This window comes from Peromyscus leucopus, chromosome 15 (genome assembly GCF_004664715.2).
Source record: "Peromyscus leucopus breed LL Stock chromosome 15, UCI_PerLeu_2.1, whole genome shotgun sequence".
Taxonomy (NCBI): domain Eukaryota; kingdom Metazoa; phylum Chordata; class Mammalia; order Rodentia; family Cricetidae; genus Peromyscus; species Peromyscus leucopus.
In genome coordinates this window covers 87,158,283-87,174,449 of record NC_051076.1, presented here as the reverse complement: position 1 = coordinate 87,174,449, position 16,167 = coordinate 87,158,283, and the positions used below count along the sequence as shown (strand labels likewise).

General features: G+C 36.7%; 1 protein-coding gene across 1 annotated transcript; it reads right to left on the bottom strand.

Annotated features, from left to right (window-relative positions):
- Positions 1-8,920: 8,920 nt before the first annotated feature.
- On the bottom strand, positions 8,921-9,549 carry LOC114681458 (protein cornichon homolog 4-like). The gene has a single exon (XM_037211072.1). It carries the CDS (start codon positions 9,421-9,423, stop codon positions 9,004-9,006), a length of 420 nt encoding a protein of 139 aa, XP_037066967.1. The 5' UTR covers positions 9,424-9,549; the 3' UTR covers positions 8,921-9,003.
- Positions 9,550-16,167: the final 6,618 nt, after the last annotated feature.

Sequence of the window (16,167 nt, the reverse complement as noted above, 5' to 3'; positions counted from 1 at the left end):
GATTTGTTTTTATTTTAGTTTGGTTTGTTTTTTGCTTTTGTTTATAATAGTAATAAATGTCAATTAACAAATTCATTAAATATGCAGATATTGTACACGCCTTTAATCCCAGCACTCGGGAGGCAGAGGCAGGCGGATCTCTGTGAGTTCGAGGCCAGCCTGGGCTACCAAGTGAGTTCCAGGAAAGGCGCAAAGCTACACAGAGAAACCCTGTCTTGAAAAACCAATATATATATACATATATATATATATATGTATATATATATACATATATATATATATATGTATATATATATATATATATATATATATTGCTAGTACCAAGAGTAATAGCTTTGCTTTTATGGATGAATCATGACAGAGTATTGGCATTTCAGATCACATAGTGCTTGCAATTGTAAAGTTCTGATTTTGTGAAATGTGTTTTTGTTTTTTTTTTCAAACAAGTGCTGTGCAAGACAGTGGAACTGTGAGATTTGAAATGAAAGATTTTGAAGGAAGAGTCTTCATTCCATGCTGATTCTTGCTTCACCACATGCTGAGCCATTCCAAAAGCTAAGTAACACTGTTATAGCAGGTATGGCACTGCCGAGTGTGGAAGCAAGCCCCATAGTTCACTCTCCTAATTACTTTCATTTATTTTCATACTGTATATATATAACATTCTGTTATAACTGCTAATGACTTTTCTTAAAGTTTGAAAGCTTAGAAGAAATTAATATACCTGAAATGGATAGTCCCTTTGAGAGACTTTGAGGGAACCACAACAAAATCATCACCTTCATGAGAAATTTGGTAAGTTCTTTTTCTCCATGCTTTCCCTTAATGAAAGTAGAAATGATTCACTTTGTGGCTCTTATAATTAGCCTTTGTCCTAAGAGGTATCCCCATATTAAAGAATATCAGAATAATGATGATTTTTAAATATCATATCTATTATGGTTTACATTAGTAATTCAGCTAGGGATATTGGTTAGAAAGCTCAGGTAAGGAGAAAGAGTCCCTGGGGCAGTCTAGCATGGAGTTCATATGCTTAATATTTTCAAAAGTGACATATTATATAATTAAACTGCATAAAGAAATGTATGACACAATATGTCTCTGTAGTGTTTCTTAGCCACAAACAAAAATAAAATTAAAAAGGGGAGAAATGATATGCAATGTAAATTTTGGCAAATTTCATTGCTTAGTCAATAAATTAGAGCGTTTCACTGGAGTGAAATTTAATATTTTTAATTGGTATTTTTGAGATTTTATTATCTTATTCCATATTCTAAAAAACCTATGTGTTACACATATGCCATTGTAAGGAGGAGATCACACTAGCAGATGGTAAGAATACAACCTTATGACAGGTTCATTTTAGTTTCCAGGACACCAGCATGCATAAAACATGAAATTCAACTGTTTATCGCTCTGAATATAGTTACAGAAGAATTAACACCTACAACACTTCTGTAAATGCTGAGAAAACCAAACATCTCAAAATCCCTTCAGACTAAAAGTTTATATACTACTAAAGACATGGGTTGACAACATTTTAATTGCCACAGCAGGGAGGATAAACAAGAAAAACACCAAGAGGCCAGGGGAAATTATAGATGAGACTCTACAGCCATTAACTATGCTGAAGAAGATACAGCAATTATGATTTGGGGTTTTGTTTTGTGGTTGTTGTTATTTTTCTTTGTTTGGGTACTTACCACAAGTTATTAAAAAGAGTAATTATATTTCTATTTGCTATAAAATATATATATTTGTTGAAACTCCTCAAAATAGTATTACATTCATTATTTAAATATTAAATGTGATTAAAATATTTTTGTACATTTTCTTCACTTTAATTCTATTTATGTATTAGAATTTCTTTATTTCATTCCCATATTTTAATTTATAAAAAATAAAACATTTTGTTTTCTGAAGATTTTTTTCATGTGAATGTGTGAGTGTATCAGTGAAGTGATAATTCTGAAATCATGAGAAAAACAGATACTCCTTTATATTGTCTCTGTCGGTGTTTAATGACAGCACTAATAAATGAACAGAAATATTTTGAGTAATTAATTAAGAATTATGTTGAATGGATTTGTTTTCAGTAACGGATACTTGCAAAATACATAATTCATTTTTTTTATTTTGTTGAAAATCAATTTTGTGTCATATAATTTATTCTGATTATAGTTTCCCAACCATCTACTCTTCCAAAGTCCTCCTCCCATTCCATCCTCTCTGGATCCACTCCCTTTCTGTCTCTCCTTAGAGAGAACAGACTTCTAAGAGATAACAACCAAACTTTAAAATATAAAAAGGTGAAACAAGAACTGTCATACTGAAATTGGGCAGTGCAATCTAACAGTAGGGAAAGGATCCTAAGAGCAGCACAAAATTCAAACACCTCTTCTTTTTCATGATAAAGATTTCCATAAAAATACCACGCTAACAGCTATGATACACACACAAAGGAGCTGATGCAGATCCACGAAGACCATGTGCTTGCCGCTTCACTATCTGTGAGCGCATCTGTGCCGCGCTTAGCTGCTTCAGAGGGGCATGGTCTTCTACTGTCCTCCATCTCTTCTACTCTTCAATGAGATTAACTGAACTCTTGGTGTGGGGGAAGGAATTTGATGGAAACTTCAGTTTAGACTCCATATAATACCTGGCCGTGGGTCTCTGCATCGGTTCCCTTTGGCTTTCAGAGGAAGCCTGTCTGATGATGACTAACCAAGGCACTGATTAAGGACTATAACAGAATATCACTAAGAATCATTGTAATATTTTTACACCAGTAGTTTTTAGTTTTACCCTACGTCTCTGGGCCATCTAGACTCTGGTTCTTGAATACCCAAGCAGTGTTGGGTATGGGTAACTTCTCATGTGTGGGCCTTATATAAATCAGATATTGGTTGGCTACTTATATATGCTCTGGGTCACTATTGCCCTAAAAGGACTTGCAGGCATAACTATTTGTAGGTCAAGGGTTTTGTAGCTGGGTTGGTGTCACCTTTCTCTTTCAGTTGAGTGCAGAATACTTTCCCACACCAAAGAGACTAGAAGGGAGAGGCAAGGGCTCCTTTTGGGCACCAGTTTGACTTCTCCATGTTAATGAGTTGCATGGGTGTTACCTGGGCAATGAGCCTCACTGCATTTTTGTGCAGAGCAGCCTTTTAGCAACAACCTATATTGTTTGGTGACTCCTATGGGACCTTGGTCAACAACTCAACCAAATGCAAACCAGTCCTGCATCTAGAAGCTTTGCCTGGCTAAAGGAGATGGCGAGCTGAGACTCCGTGTCCCTCATTAAAGGAGTCCTTATTAGGATCATTTTCATAGATTCTAGGAAGTTTCAACTACACTAGGTTTCAACAACATATCCCCAATCCCACTCCAATTCCAACCATATCTCCCTGGACTCTCTTGCCTTATCCCATATCTCCCAACCTAATGTACTACACTACTGTCCCCATCTGCCAACAAATATACCTGTAAAATCTGTTCTATATCCCCCTTCAGGGGAGAACCTTGTCTTCCCACCCCAGGTCCTTCTTTACCTAACCTCTCTGGGTCTACTGAATATAGCTTGGTTATCATTTACTAAATGGCTAATGACCTCTTACAAGTTAATACATATCATATTCAACTTTCTGGGTCTGGGTAAACTCAGTCAGGGTGATATTTTTTCTAGTTACACTGATTTTCCTGCAAATTTCATGATGCCATTTTTTAACAGCTGAGTAATAGTCCATTGTGTAAATATAACACATTTTCTTTATCCATTCTTCTGTTGAGGAACACCTAGGTAGTTCAAGTTTCTGGTTACTATGAATAGACCCATAATGAACATGGTTGATGAAGTGCCTTTGTGGTAGAATGGAGTGTCCTTAGGATATATTCTCCTGAGTGGTATAACTAGGTCTTGAGATTGAACTACTACCAACTTCTAAAGGAATCAGCCTATTGATTTTTGTAGTGGCTGTACAAGTTTGGACTCCCACCAGCAATGGAAAAGTGTTACCCTTGCTCTACATCCTCTACAGCATTAGCTATCACTTGTGTTATTGATCTTAGCCATTCTGACAAGCGTAAGATGAAAACTCAAAGTAGTTTTGACTTGTATTTCCCTAATGTCTAAGGATGTTGAACATATCTTTAAGTGTTTTTGAGCCATTTGAGATTCCTCTATAGAGAATTCTCTGTTTTGATCTGTTCCAAATTTTAAATTGGATTCTTTTTCTTTTATCTAGTTTCTTGAGTTCTTTATATATTTTGGATAATTTTCCTCTATCAGAGGTAAAATTGGTATGAATATTTTCCCATTCTATAAGCTGTTATTGTGCCAGATGTACAGTGTCCTTTGCCTTACAGAAGCTTTTCAGTTCCATGATGTTCAGTTTCATAATTGTTGATCTTAGTGCCTGTACTATTAGTGTTCTTTTCAGAAAGTTATTTCCTGTTTCAATTTATTCAAGGCTTTTCTTACTTTCTTTTATATAAGGTTCAACGTATCTGGTTTTATGTTGAGATCTTTTATCTACTTGGGCTTGTGTTTTCTGCAGGGTGATAAATGTGAATCTATTTGCATTCTTGTATATGTAGACATCCACTTTGACCAGCACTATTTGTTGAAAATGCTGTCTTTTTCCCAGTGTGTACTTCTGAGTTCATCAAACATCAGGTGTTCATATGTGTGTAGATTTATGTCTAGGTCTTTAATTTGATTCTATTGATCAACCTGTCCATTTTTATGTCAGGACCATATGTTTTTTTTTTGTTTGTTTGTTTGTTTGTTGTTTTGTTGTTACTATAGCTCTGTAATTGAACTTGAAATCAGGAATGATGGGACATCCAGCAGTTCTTATATGGTTCAGGATTGTTTTAGCTATGCTGGTCTCTGCCCATTGTTTGTTGTTGTTGTTGTTTCCATATGAAGTTGAAAATTATTTCTTTCATGGTCTGAAAGAATTGTGTTGTTATTTTGATAGGGCTTGCACTGAATCTGTAGATTGCTTTTAGTATGATGACTAAATTTCCTATGTTAATCCTACTGATCCATGATCATGAGAGATCTTTTCATCTTCTGATATCTTCCTCAATTTCTTTCTTCAATGACTTGAAGTTTTTTTTTTAATAATGTAAGTTATCACTTGCTTTGTTAGAGTTAGCACACAGTATTTTGTATTACTGAGGCTATTATGAAATGTGTTGTTTTCCTGATTTGTTTCTCAGTCTGTTTGTCATTTGTTTATAGGTGGCTATTGATTTTTTGAGTTAATTTAGATGTATTCGCTATGCTAAAAGGTCTGTCAGCTTTGCCAGTTCCCTTGATGAATTTTTAGGGTCACTTATATATACAAACTTATCATCTGCAAATAATGATACATTGACTTCTTCCTTTCCATTTTGTGTACCTATGATCTCCTTCAGTTTTCTTATTGCTCTATCTAAAATTTCAAGTACTATATTTAAAAAAGGTCTGGAGAAAGTAGCGGACCGTGCTTTTCCTGATTTTAGTGTAACTATTTTGAGTTTCTCTACATTTAATTTGTTGTTGATTATAGGCTTGTTGTAAATTGCCTTTATTATATTGACATATGTCTCTTGTATCCCTAATCTGTCCAGGACTTTTGTCTGAAAAAGTATTGAATTTTGTCAAAGAACTTTTCTGCATATCATATGATGATTCTCTCTCTCTCTCTCTCTCTCTCTCTCTCTCTCTCTCTCTCTCTCTCTCTCTCTGTGTGTGTGTGTGTGTGTGTGTGTGTGTGTGTGTGTGCATGTGTGTTTCTTTCAATTTGTTCTTATGGTGAATTATATTATTACTTTTTGTATATTGAACTATCTCTACTTATCTGAGATGAACCCTACTTGATCATGTTGGATGATCTTTTTGATATGTTTTTGTATTCAGTTTGCAAGTATTTTAATGAGTATTTTTGCATCTATGTTCATGAGGGAATTTGACTGGTCTGTAGTTCTCTTTCTTTGTTCGATATGTATGTGGTTCAGATATCAGGGTAAATGTGTCCTCTTAATATTAGTTTGGCAATGTTCCATCTGTTTCTATTTTGTAGAATAACTTTAAGAGTATTGGTGTTATTTTTTCATTAGAATTCTGGTAGAATTCTGTGCTAAAATCTTCTGGCCCTGGTCTTCTTTTTATTGGGAGATGGTTAATGACTGCTTCTATTTCACTACTGGTTATTGATCTATTTAAATAGTCTGTCTGATCTTGATTTAACTTTGGTAAGTGGTACTTATTGAGAGATTATCCATTTCTTTTACATTTTTCAATTTGGTGGAGTACAGGCTTTTAGTCTCTGTCTCCATGATTCTCTACATTTCCTCGGTATCTGTTGTTACATCCCCTTTTTCTTTTCTAATTTCATTAATTTCTATATCTGCTCTTTGTCTTTGACTTAGTTTGGATAAGGTTTTGCCTATCCTGTAGATTTTCTCAAAGAACCAATTGTTTGTTTCATTGATTCTTTGTATTATCTATCTGTCCCTGGTTTATTGATTTCAGTTCATATTTTTATGATTTTTTGCTTTCTACTCTTTTTTCATGTGATTACTTCTTTTTGTCCCAGAGCTTTCAGGTATGCTGTTAAGTTTCGTTTTTCTTGTTTGTAGCCACTTATTTCTGTGAACTTGCTTGCTGGCACTGCTTTCATTTGCCCTGTAAGTTTGAATATGCTGTTTTATCATTTTCACTGAATTCTTTAATTTCTCTCAATATTTCTGGCTTGACCCATATTTTATTCAGTAGAAGTTGTTCAATTTTCATGAATTTATAAACTTCCTATTGGTTCAGTTGTTCTCGATATCTTGCTTCAACCCATGGTGGTCTGACAGGATACAGAGGATTAATTGAATTCTCCTTCACATGTTGAGACTTGTTTTGTGTCTATATATTTGAACAATTTTAGAGAAACTTCCATGAGGTTCTGAGAAGATATTGTCTTTAGTGGTTGGGTGAAATTTTCCATAGATATCTCTTATATCCATTTGCTTTTTAATGTCTGTTAGTGCCAGCATTTCTGTTTGGTTTTTAGCTAGATTGTTAGGAGTCCTTGCTTGTCAGAGGTTCCAGTCAGTGGCTTGTGGCCCACTGGCATCTTTACATGTCACTTGTCATGGCGCTGGCTGGCAGCGTCTTTCTGACTCAGCCTTCTACTTCCCAGATTTCTCCTCTCTGCTTGTCCTGCCTATACTTCGTGCCTGGCTATTGGCCAATCAACATTTTATTTATACAGAGCGATATCCACAGCACTCCAGAACAAGTAGAATTTGTGGGTACTCCTTTGGAACTCACCAGTATGTAGTGTCATTTTTTGCTTGGCCATCCTTCAGAGGACCAGCAACAATCTTTCTTCTTTCTTCTTCTCTTTTCTGAAATGGAAAATTCTTCTTCTCATCAGTTACTCTATCCTATTATCCTCACCTTTTCATAATGAACAACTTAAAGGCTTAATGTTTGAATGCTGCTGCAGGCGGGCACAGCCTGTCCTGCTGCCACAAAGGGCTGGGCCTGTGACTTATGCTGCAGCCACAGTGTAGGGTCCATGGATGGGCAGGTCCTCTGACTCCAGCTGCAGCAGAGCTGCACACCACACCATGGGGAGCCTATATCTGGGCCACTGCTTGCATGCAGTCTATGCCTGGGGTAGGGACTTGTGTCTCCACCCTTCCATGCACAGGCAGGGTCCTATGTCTCTTCAGTGTGGTGGGCAGGGCTGAAGGGAGCTGGGGCCTGCAGACTGCTGAGGTGCTGGTCTGAGCGATCAAAAAACTCCAAACACTGCTTGAGTCTATCTGCTCTTTTCTTAAAGTGTGTAAGTGTCCTGTTCTATGTTTGTTAAAACATGGAATTCAGAGATGAAAAGGCTCCTGACCCTCCCACCTCCCACAGTGTCTGCAGCTGCTGCTTCTCTCCTGCAGTCTTCCTTGTACTCTAGACTGTCATGAGCTATCTCTTAGTTCTGACCTGCACTCCTGCAGCTACTGTTTTTCCTGCCCTGTTTATACTATCCACATTGCCACTTTTATGCTTCTCTGACTCATGCAGCCTGCTGAACCCAAGTTGAAATCTCTCCTTCTCTCTCCTCTCTCCCAAGAGCTGGACACAGTTTTCCTGTGTCCATCTGAGCTGGAGTCCTGCCTGCCGCAGCCTAGAAGACCACTAATAAATAAATAAATAAATAAATAAATAAATAAATAAATAAATAAATAAATAAATAAAACTCTTCTCTGTATTTTAAGATTATGATGCAAATTCTTGTCTCAGAATTTTGTAAGGTTCAAAATCTCTACAATTCATAATAAACTGCCTTTCCCATGGAAAGTTTTGCTTCTTTGTTTCTCAGTAAAGTTGAGTGTGCCTGTGTCTTTAGTAAGTGTGTTTGTGTGTTCTGATTTGTTCACAAATGTCATTTCTATGTGTCATGGAGACAGAAATGGCTTAGCTCTCTTTGCAATCACCACCACAGTGTGACTCCCCCTTATGGCTGGACCTCAGAATACACTTCTGAACTCTCTGGTCACTGGGTTTGGATTAACAAAAGTTCAGATATCCATTTTGGTCTAGAAAACATTAAAGTTATTTTGTCCTCAACTGACACAGAGATCTAAATAAAACAGCCAACAAAATTAGACTTGGTTTGTGGAAACATTCTACAGCTCGAGATTTATAAGTTCAATTTATTGAATTTGGTTAAAAATGTTAAATCTATAAAAAAATGTTAACTTAAAAACTAGTAAGAAATGGCTAATGCTTTAAAAATCTATACATAGGTAATCTTTTTTTTTTGTAAATACTTTATGTGGTAAAAATACAGCAAAAATAGGGTTTTTTTTTGTTTTGTTTTTTTTTTTTTTTTTTTTTTTTTGTTCAAAGACCAAAATATATACTGCTATGGTCATGGTTTTAAGGGTGATTTAAGTAGTCTCTGGCTCCTCAATTGTGCAGTGTAGTGTAGCTGGCTTCAACCCTGGCTTCTCCAGCTTTCAGTCATTTATCAAAGCTAGAATCATACTATAGAGATACATGAAGAAACAGAGCAGGTAGAAACCAAGCTTGATCATGGCTTCTTTCATGTGTGACTTTAACTGCCCCTGATTGTGTATTTCTGTTGGATCAAACACTCCCATGTTACCACTTGGCACCATGATGAACCTATATATATTCCAGGTGTCAACAGGTAAGTTGAGTAGGAAGATGAACCAGTGCAATGAAACAAGCATTAACACAGTGACAATGGTGTGGCCAATCAACTCTGGAATGAGACACTTGTTTAATTTTGAGCAACATGATCTAGCGTTAATGTAATCACATTCTAAATCAGACAATGTAATGATGAAGTAGACAGAGAGGAAGATGAGCACGCAACAGTCGAGGAGCAAGAAGAGGAACACCACCGCCTCCATCCTCCGCTGCAGCTCCGCCTGTCAAACCAGCTCCGGGCCACGCTGTCGGGACAGGCAGTATCATAGGGAATCTTAAATAAACAATGTGACATGATCCCATTATGTCATATAAACAAAAAATCTGGCTTGTTGCCATATCTATACAGCTACATGACTGGTTTGGGAAGACAGATGCCTTGAGATTTCACCACTAAATAATTAAAATTGACCACATGGAGTGGGCCTACCAAGGAGACGACAATAGGTCTCCAGGATATTTTATATTAGGATGAATTGTTGTGTGATAATCCATCTCTTGTCCTAAAATCAAAGTCCATAAATATATCCCAGATATTAAATATTAAGTAATCTACACTATTAGAGCTTGCTTTTACTTTATTTGGATTATGATTGTGCCCTGCTTTTCCCCTCTTGAAATAAAAAAGGGTACTAGGTTTTTTGAAAGGTATTGAACCTTTTTAAGAAAAAAAAAAGTTAAAATTTTGCATTTAAATTACAAAACTGATAAATCTATATTAAGAAACATCTTTTGGAAATATTTAGTATTTTTAAGGCTTAAGTTCATAAAGTACTTTATTATAATATCTTTCTTAATATAAAAACTTGATAAATAAATAAATAACTTTAACATAAACAAACAGGTAGTTCTGTAGCTGGAGTTTTCCTGTGTCCATATGGCTCCTGCAGCTGCTCAGACCCAAGTAAACACACAGTTTCCACGAGGCTTGTGGCTTACCAGTACTTTTACATCTTGTTTCCTCTGTGTCTGGCTGGCAACTCCTGACCCAGCCTTTCCTTCCCAGAACTCTCCTCTCTGCTTATCCCTCATTTACTATACTTCCTGCCTGGCTACTGACCAATCAGCATTTTATTTATCAATCAATCAGAGCAACACATTCACAGCAAACACAAAGACATCCCCAGTGTAGTTCCTTTCCCAAAGCTTCAGCTACCTTCCTAGTACTCTTCATGTGTAAAATTCAGGCCATTAGCCTCACTTTCCTGAGAGCTACTTCTAGGTCTAGACACAGTTTATCTTACTACCAGACTCAAAAAGAAGAAGAAGAAGAAGAAGAAGAAGAAGAAGAAGAAGAAGAAGAAGAAGAAGAAGAAGAAGAAGAAGAAGAAGAAAAGAAGAAAAAGATAAACTCATAAAACAGGTTTCAATATAACTTTTATTATTTCTTTATTAAAAAAAAAAAACAAACTCTTTACAATGACTGCTCTCAGTGTCAGTGAACCACCACCTGATTTTGTGATAAATGATCAAATAAAAAATTATGTACAGTTTATATAAGATCTGAGAACACAAAAGCTTAAGTTATAAAAATCTAAGTAAATGTTTTCAGACCTAAGAAAGTGATTTAAGGTAAGTATAAAGGCCTAAAGACACAAACAAAATGACTTAAGGTATGTAAATGCAAGTTACAGAGGTCTAAAGATATCAAGACCTGGATTGCAAGGATCTAAAAAAATGTTTGAGGTATGTACATGGATTCAATATTTAAAGAGGTATGTAAAAGTGCTTCAGATTTCTGTCCCTCACTATGCTATTAGTATAGTAAGACTTTAAAAGCTCAGAGTTTTAGCATTAAATAATACAGTTCTGACAAGTTTTTAATCTAGCTCTGGTAAGAAACTGACTTCATTGTTTAGTTCATTCATTAAAAGCTCAAAATTTTAAGTTTCCTTTAGTTGTCTCCTAATATAGACTGAAAGATATTTCTCATCAGATAAAGACATCTCTGTTCTATCTATATCTCCACAGATTTCCACTTTACTGACAATCACTATTTATATAGTACAAACTACTGAGCTCTGTACTTGATGAAAGCTGATGTTAACCAGTCCAGCTGATATGAATCCTCCCCATCCCTTCACCTGGAGCAGCTAATCAGATACTTCTGAAAAATGCCCCATTTCCTAGCTTTCTACTAGACTTTCAGCCTTCGTGCACCCTGACTACGTATGCCCTAGTTCAGATGAAAGCAACCACAGAAGATGGCATCATCCCTGCCCCCATAACAGTTGATAAATAAAGCCAAGTCAAAAGAAGTCTCCATGACATACGGGACAAAACAGCTACCTATAATGCCCATTGACATAACAAAATGGGCTCAGATTTATCAAGAGAAAGATTCATTAATTAACATTATTCTATAATGTGGTAGGACACTTGATTTGCTCTATAGAAAACAAAGAGATATTATCCATCATAGGACTTTTGACTTTTCAGTTTTGTTGATTACTATTGGGTCTTATACCATTAATATAATAACTAAATGATAGTTCATGGTATAAGTAACTTGATGGTTATTAGATTCTAATATAAACTGGAACCCATAATTGAGTAAAAAATTTGATCTAAGATACAAATTCAGGGAGAGATGCTAAAACCCCCACCTGCTCAAAGATCAGTTTACTTCCTGGAACTCTGGGAGTTGTAGTTCTTAAAAGATAACACCTGCCCAAGGACCAGGTAACTTCCTAGGACTATAAAAATTGTAGTTCTTTAAAAAATAACAACAAAGTCTCATAAAAAGGTACAGTGGCATATGTATAAGCCCCATTAACACCAATGTCAAAATCACACAGCTTAAAAGTTTCCAGATAGTTTTCCTGTGTCCTCCCAGTGTGCAAGCAGCTCAGACCCAAGTAAACACACAGATGCTTATATTAATTAAAACTGCTCAGCCATTAGGTCAGGCTTACTACTGACTATTTCTTCTACTTAAACTCAGCCCATTTCTGTTAATCTATATGTTGCCATGTTTTCCTTGATTTACCTGTGTGCCATTAAATGCTGCTCCCTGGACGAAAGGCTGGAATCTTCTGACTCAGCCTTTCTCTTCCCAGAATTCTCCTGGTCTACTTACCCCACCTATACTTCCTGCCTGGCTACTGGCCAGTGGGTGTTTTATTAAACCAGTGTACAAAAGCAATATCCCACATCATTTCTCCCTTTTTTGTTTAATTAAAAAGGAAAGTTTTAACTCTAACATAGTAAAATTACATATAACAAACAGCTATCAAGCAATAATAACCATTACAATATCTAGTCTATTTGTATTTGGCAAAGTTAAAGAAAAATATTCTGTCTATCTTATATTTTTGAGTCTAAGGTTTCATATCTAATTTATCTTTTATCATAACCAAGAAAAATTATAACTATCTAGTCTTCAACTCCATCAAAGACCTCAGAAGGATACAATAATACCTAAGTAAACAGGAAGTGCATTATGAACAACTTCCAAAAATCTAGACTAACAGAGATAGCTGGCTGCCTGAAGACAGAAGTGCCTCTCAGTCACTTCCCTCTGTGCCCTGTAGAATGTCTGGCACTTTCTTCTGTGAAGCAGGAACCTGAAGGACCAATTTGCCTTGCAAAGTTCAGTGGTCACTTTCTTATGGGTCCTGCCTGTCCAGTCCATATAACATTTTGTCAAGCAGTCCAGGCAAGAACAGTCTATTTACCCAAATGGTTATTTTTTGCCAAGAAGAAGATAAACCCCACATAGAGTGTCTTCAATGCCCAACTTTCTCTTTGAAGTAAATTGGTGCTGCCAGGAACAGATGTGTCCCATTGTTCAGAAAGTCTAAGTTTTTCAAACATTTTAAATACCATATTATGTAGGTCTTTGAAGTGTTTGGAGATTACCTACCTAACTGGATTATATCTATGCATACCTAGAAAACTTAGCTAACATGACTACAAGTTTGATTATCATAGATTATTAATTATTAATCTGTATTTCTTAATTATCCATCACAATTTAAATGAGTTGCACAAACATAATACCTTAAACAAGAGTAGAAATATATATACAGTATAAGAACACTAACTTTAAATTTGTAATAAACTAAAATCTATAGCAATGTAAAACATTTTAAACAAGCTGCTCTTTAAAAGTAGGTTCAACAATCCATCCTTTTATCCTATCATATCTATATTCTGTATTTTCATATCATATCCCCCTTCTTCTTTTAGAAAGATATTGACTATGACCAATAACAATTTGTAACCAACAACCTAAACAAAGACAAACATCCATAATCTATTTTTGGGGAATATGGGCATAGTTTTCTAGGCTACTTCCTGCTGATTAAGGGCACTGTATTCTTTTTTTGTTTTGTTTTGTTTTTTTTGTTTTTGTTTTTTTGAGACAGGGTTTCTCTGTGTAGCTTTGCGCCTTTTCCTGGAACTCACTTGGTAGCCCAGGCTGGCCTCGAACTCACAGAGATCCGCCTGCCTCTGCCTCCTGAGTGCTGGGATTAAAGGCGTGCGCCACCACTGCCCGGCAAGGGACACTGTATTCTTATGAGGATCCTGAGAAAATTAAGAATTATGGTCGTCAAGTCCTGACTGAAATAGTCTGTGAGGCTGCATTGTCTGAGCCAATTGCCTTGAAGCCATTCTGGATGTTGAATCATCTGGACCATGGTGGGTCTTGGCTGGTCAAACCATATTAGCCTGGAAGCAATCCACATGTTCTTTTCTGTGAAAAAAAAAAAAAAGCAGAACCTCTTTTCCATTTTTGTTCTATGTTGTGTATTGTTAGTGTTTTGATTATTAGGTGGTGAGGGAACTTCTTGTTCTTGTCCCATTTGTAGCTAAAGTTTTCCTGTGTCCTGGCTGGCAGGTGGTTGGGACAAAGCTCTCCTACTTGCATCTCCAAAGTTAACACACAGAGGCTTATATTAATTAAAACTGCTTGGCCAATAGCTCAGACTTTCACTGACTAGCTCTTACATTTAAACTCAGACCATTTCTGTTAATCTATATGTTGCCACATGTTCTATGGCTTTACCTGTGTGCCATTGCATGCTGTTCCCTGGACAGCAGGCTGGTGTCTCCTGACTCAGTCTCTCTCTTCCCAGAATCCTCTTTGTTTATCCCACCTATACGTCCTGCCTGGCTACCGGCCAAACATCTTTTTATTTATCAAGCAATCAAAGCAACACATTTACAGCATACAGAACATCCCACAGCATTTCTTTATTGCTTGAAGAGTTTTATTCATTTCTTTCAACTGTATGTTTTCTCGAAGGAATTGTTCATTTCTTTCAATTGTTTACTTGTGTTTTTCTGGGCTTCTTAAAAGAATTATTTCAATTCTTCCAATTGTTTTTTTTTTGTTTGTGTGTGTGTGTGTGTGTGTGTGTGTGTGTGTGTTTTCCTGAATTTCTTTAAAAAATATGTATTTCCTCTTTAAGGACCTCTGTCATCTTCATATATTTGGTTTTAGGGTCATTTTCTTGTGCTTCAGCTATGGTGATATTCAGGGCCTGCTGTAGTAGGCTACCTTGGCTCTAGCAGTGGCATATTGCCCTGGCTGTTGTTGATTGTGTTTTTGTGCTGATGTCTCTTCATCATGGTTTGGGATGCTTATTGGCGTAGGTGCTTATTTTTGAAATTGTCTTTATTTGGTGTTTTTGTTTTTGTTTTGTTTTGTTTTGTTTTTCCCCTTGGTTTCTGTCTCGTCTCTCAATTTTCAGGAGTGTGATGGGTTTATATTGCCTAATTTCCTGACTTGTTCAGTTGGTGTGTTCACAGGGAATGCTGGTATTGGAGGCTGGTTAATTGGGTTAAATTGGGAGAAGGGAGGTTGAATAAGATGGTTTTGTGATCCTTTTGGGGTGGAGTCAGATAGGAAAGGGAGACCACAGAAGGTTTCCAGCTATAAACGTGTGTGTGGGAGGGGTAAAACTTAGGGAATTGGATCCCAGGAGCTGTAGGAGATGCCGGGGTCTGCCTGCAGCCTGCTGTGGCCATAGGAGGAGCTGCCCATGCATTAGCAGTGGTACCTGCTGGAGTGGCGGGTGGGGGGGGGGGGGGAGGGGGTTAGGAAGGGATCTGTCTGTAGTATCCATAGGAAAGGTAGGCTGAGATGAGGGGAGTCTGAAGCTGGTGGCCTGTTGCTGTGCTAGGTATGAGACTAGGACATTAGGTTTGGGAGGACAAAGAGAAAATGGAGAAGGCCTGTGGGCAGCCTACCTGCTTTTATGGCAAACCTGGCCTGTGGTTTTTGCAGGGATTTCTGCCTGAGCTGGTGGCTAGCATACAGTGATTAGTCAGGGAAGGGAGATTAGGAAGGGGTGATATGTGGTATCTACATGAGATATGGTGTAAGATGAGAGATGACTGTAACTGGTGTTCTGCTGCATCACTAGGGAATAGTGGTGCGGTAGCAGAGAGAGGGCATATACACAATTCTTAAGAAAATGGACGCGTTCCTTGATATGGTTTCTATAAGCTTTTCACTTTTTTTATTTGAAATTGTTTGTTGTTCTTAGAGTTCTAGAGCCATGGCCAGGAAGCCTTTTTCAGAAGAATAGGTCATAAATTTTCTATACAGGTGGTCACTAATAAAATTATTAAACTCTGCTTTCATAAATCTGCACAGCCACTTACAATATATAAATTACTAATTACAGGTACCTCTTAGTAACACTTTAATTATATAATCAGGCAGCTATTTTTGAAATATGGTTATCATGTAGCCATATGTCAGTACTCTGCTGCTTTAACTATTGTTATATTTACAGTATCCTGGAAATTAAATAATATTATGTAGAACTATCTGCTTCTTTGTGGAGGCTCCAGTACTTAGTCTATGTGTCAAGAGTAAATCCATCTAAACCCCTAACTCTAGTTTATTTGTGTTCAGAATTAATTATAGTAACATCTGTGTAAAAAGAAAGAATTGTGAGAGAAGAGAACATTATTCCAATGCTTGGTGATAT

Coding starts and splice junctions, on each gene's coding strand:
- LOC114681458 (XM_037211072.1), bottom strand. CDS start 9,423: ATGGAGGCGGTGGTGTTCCTCTTCTTGCTCCTCGACTGTTGCGTGCTC.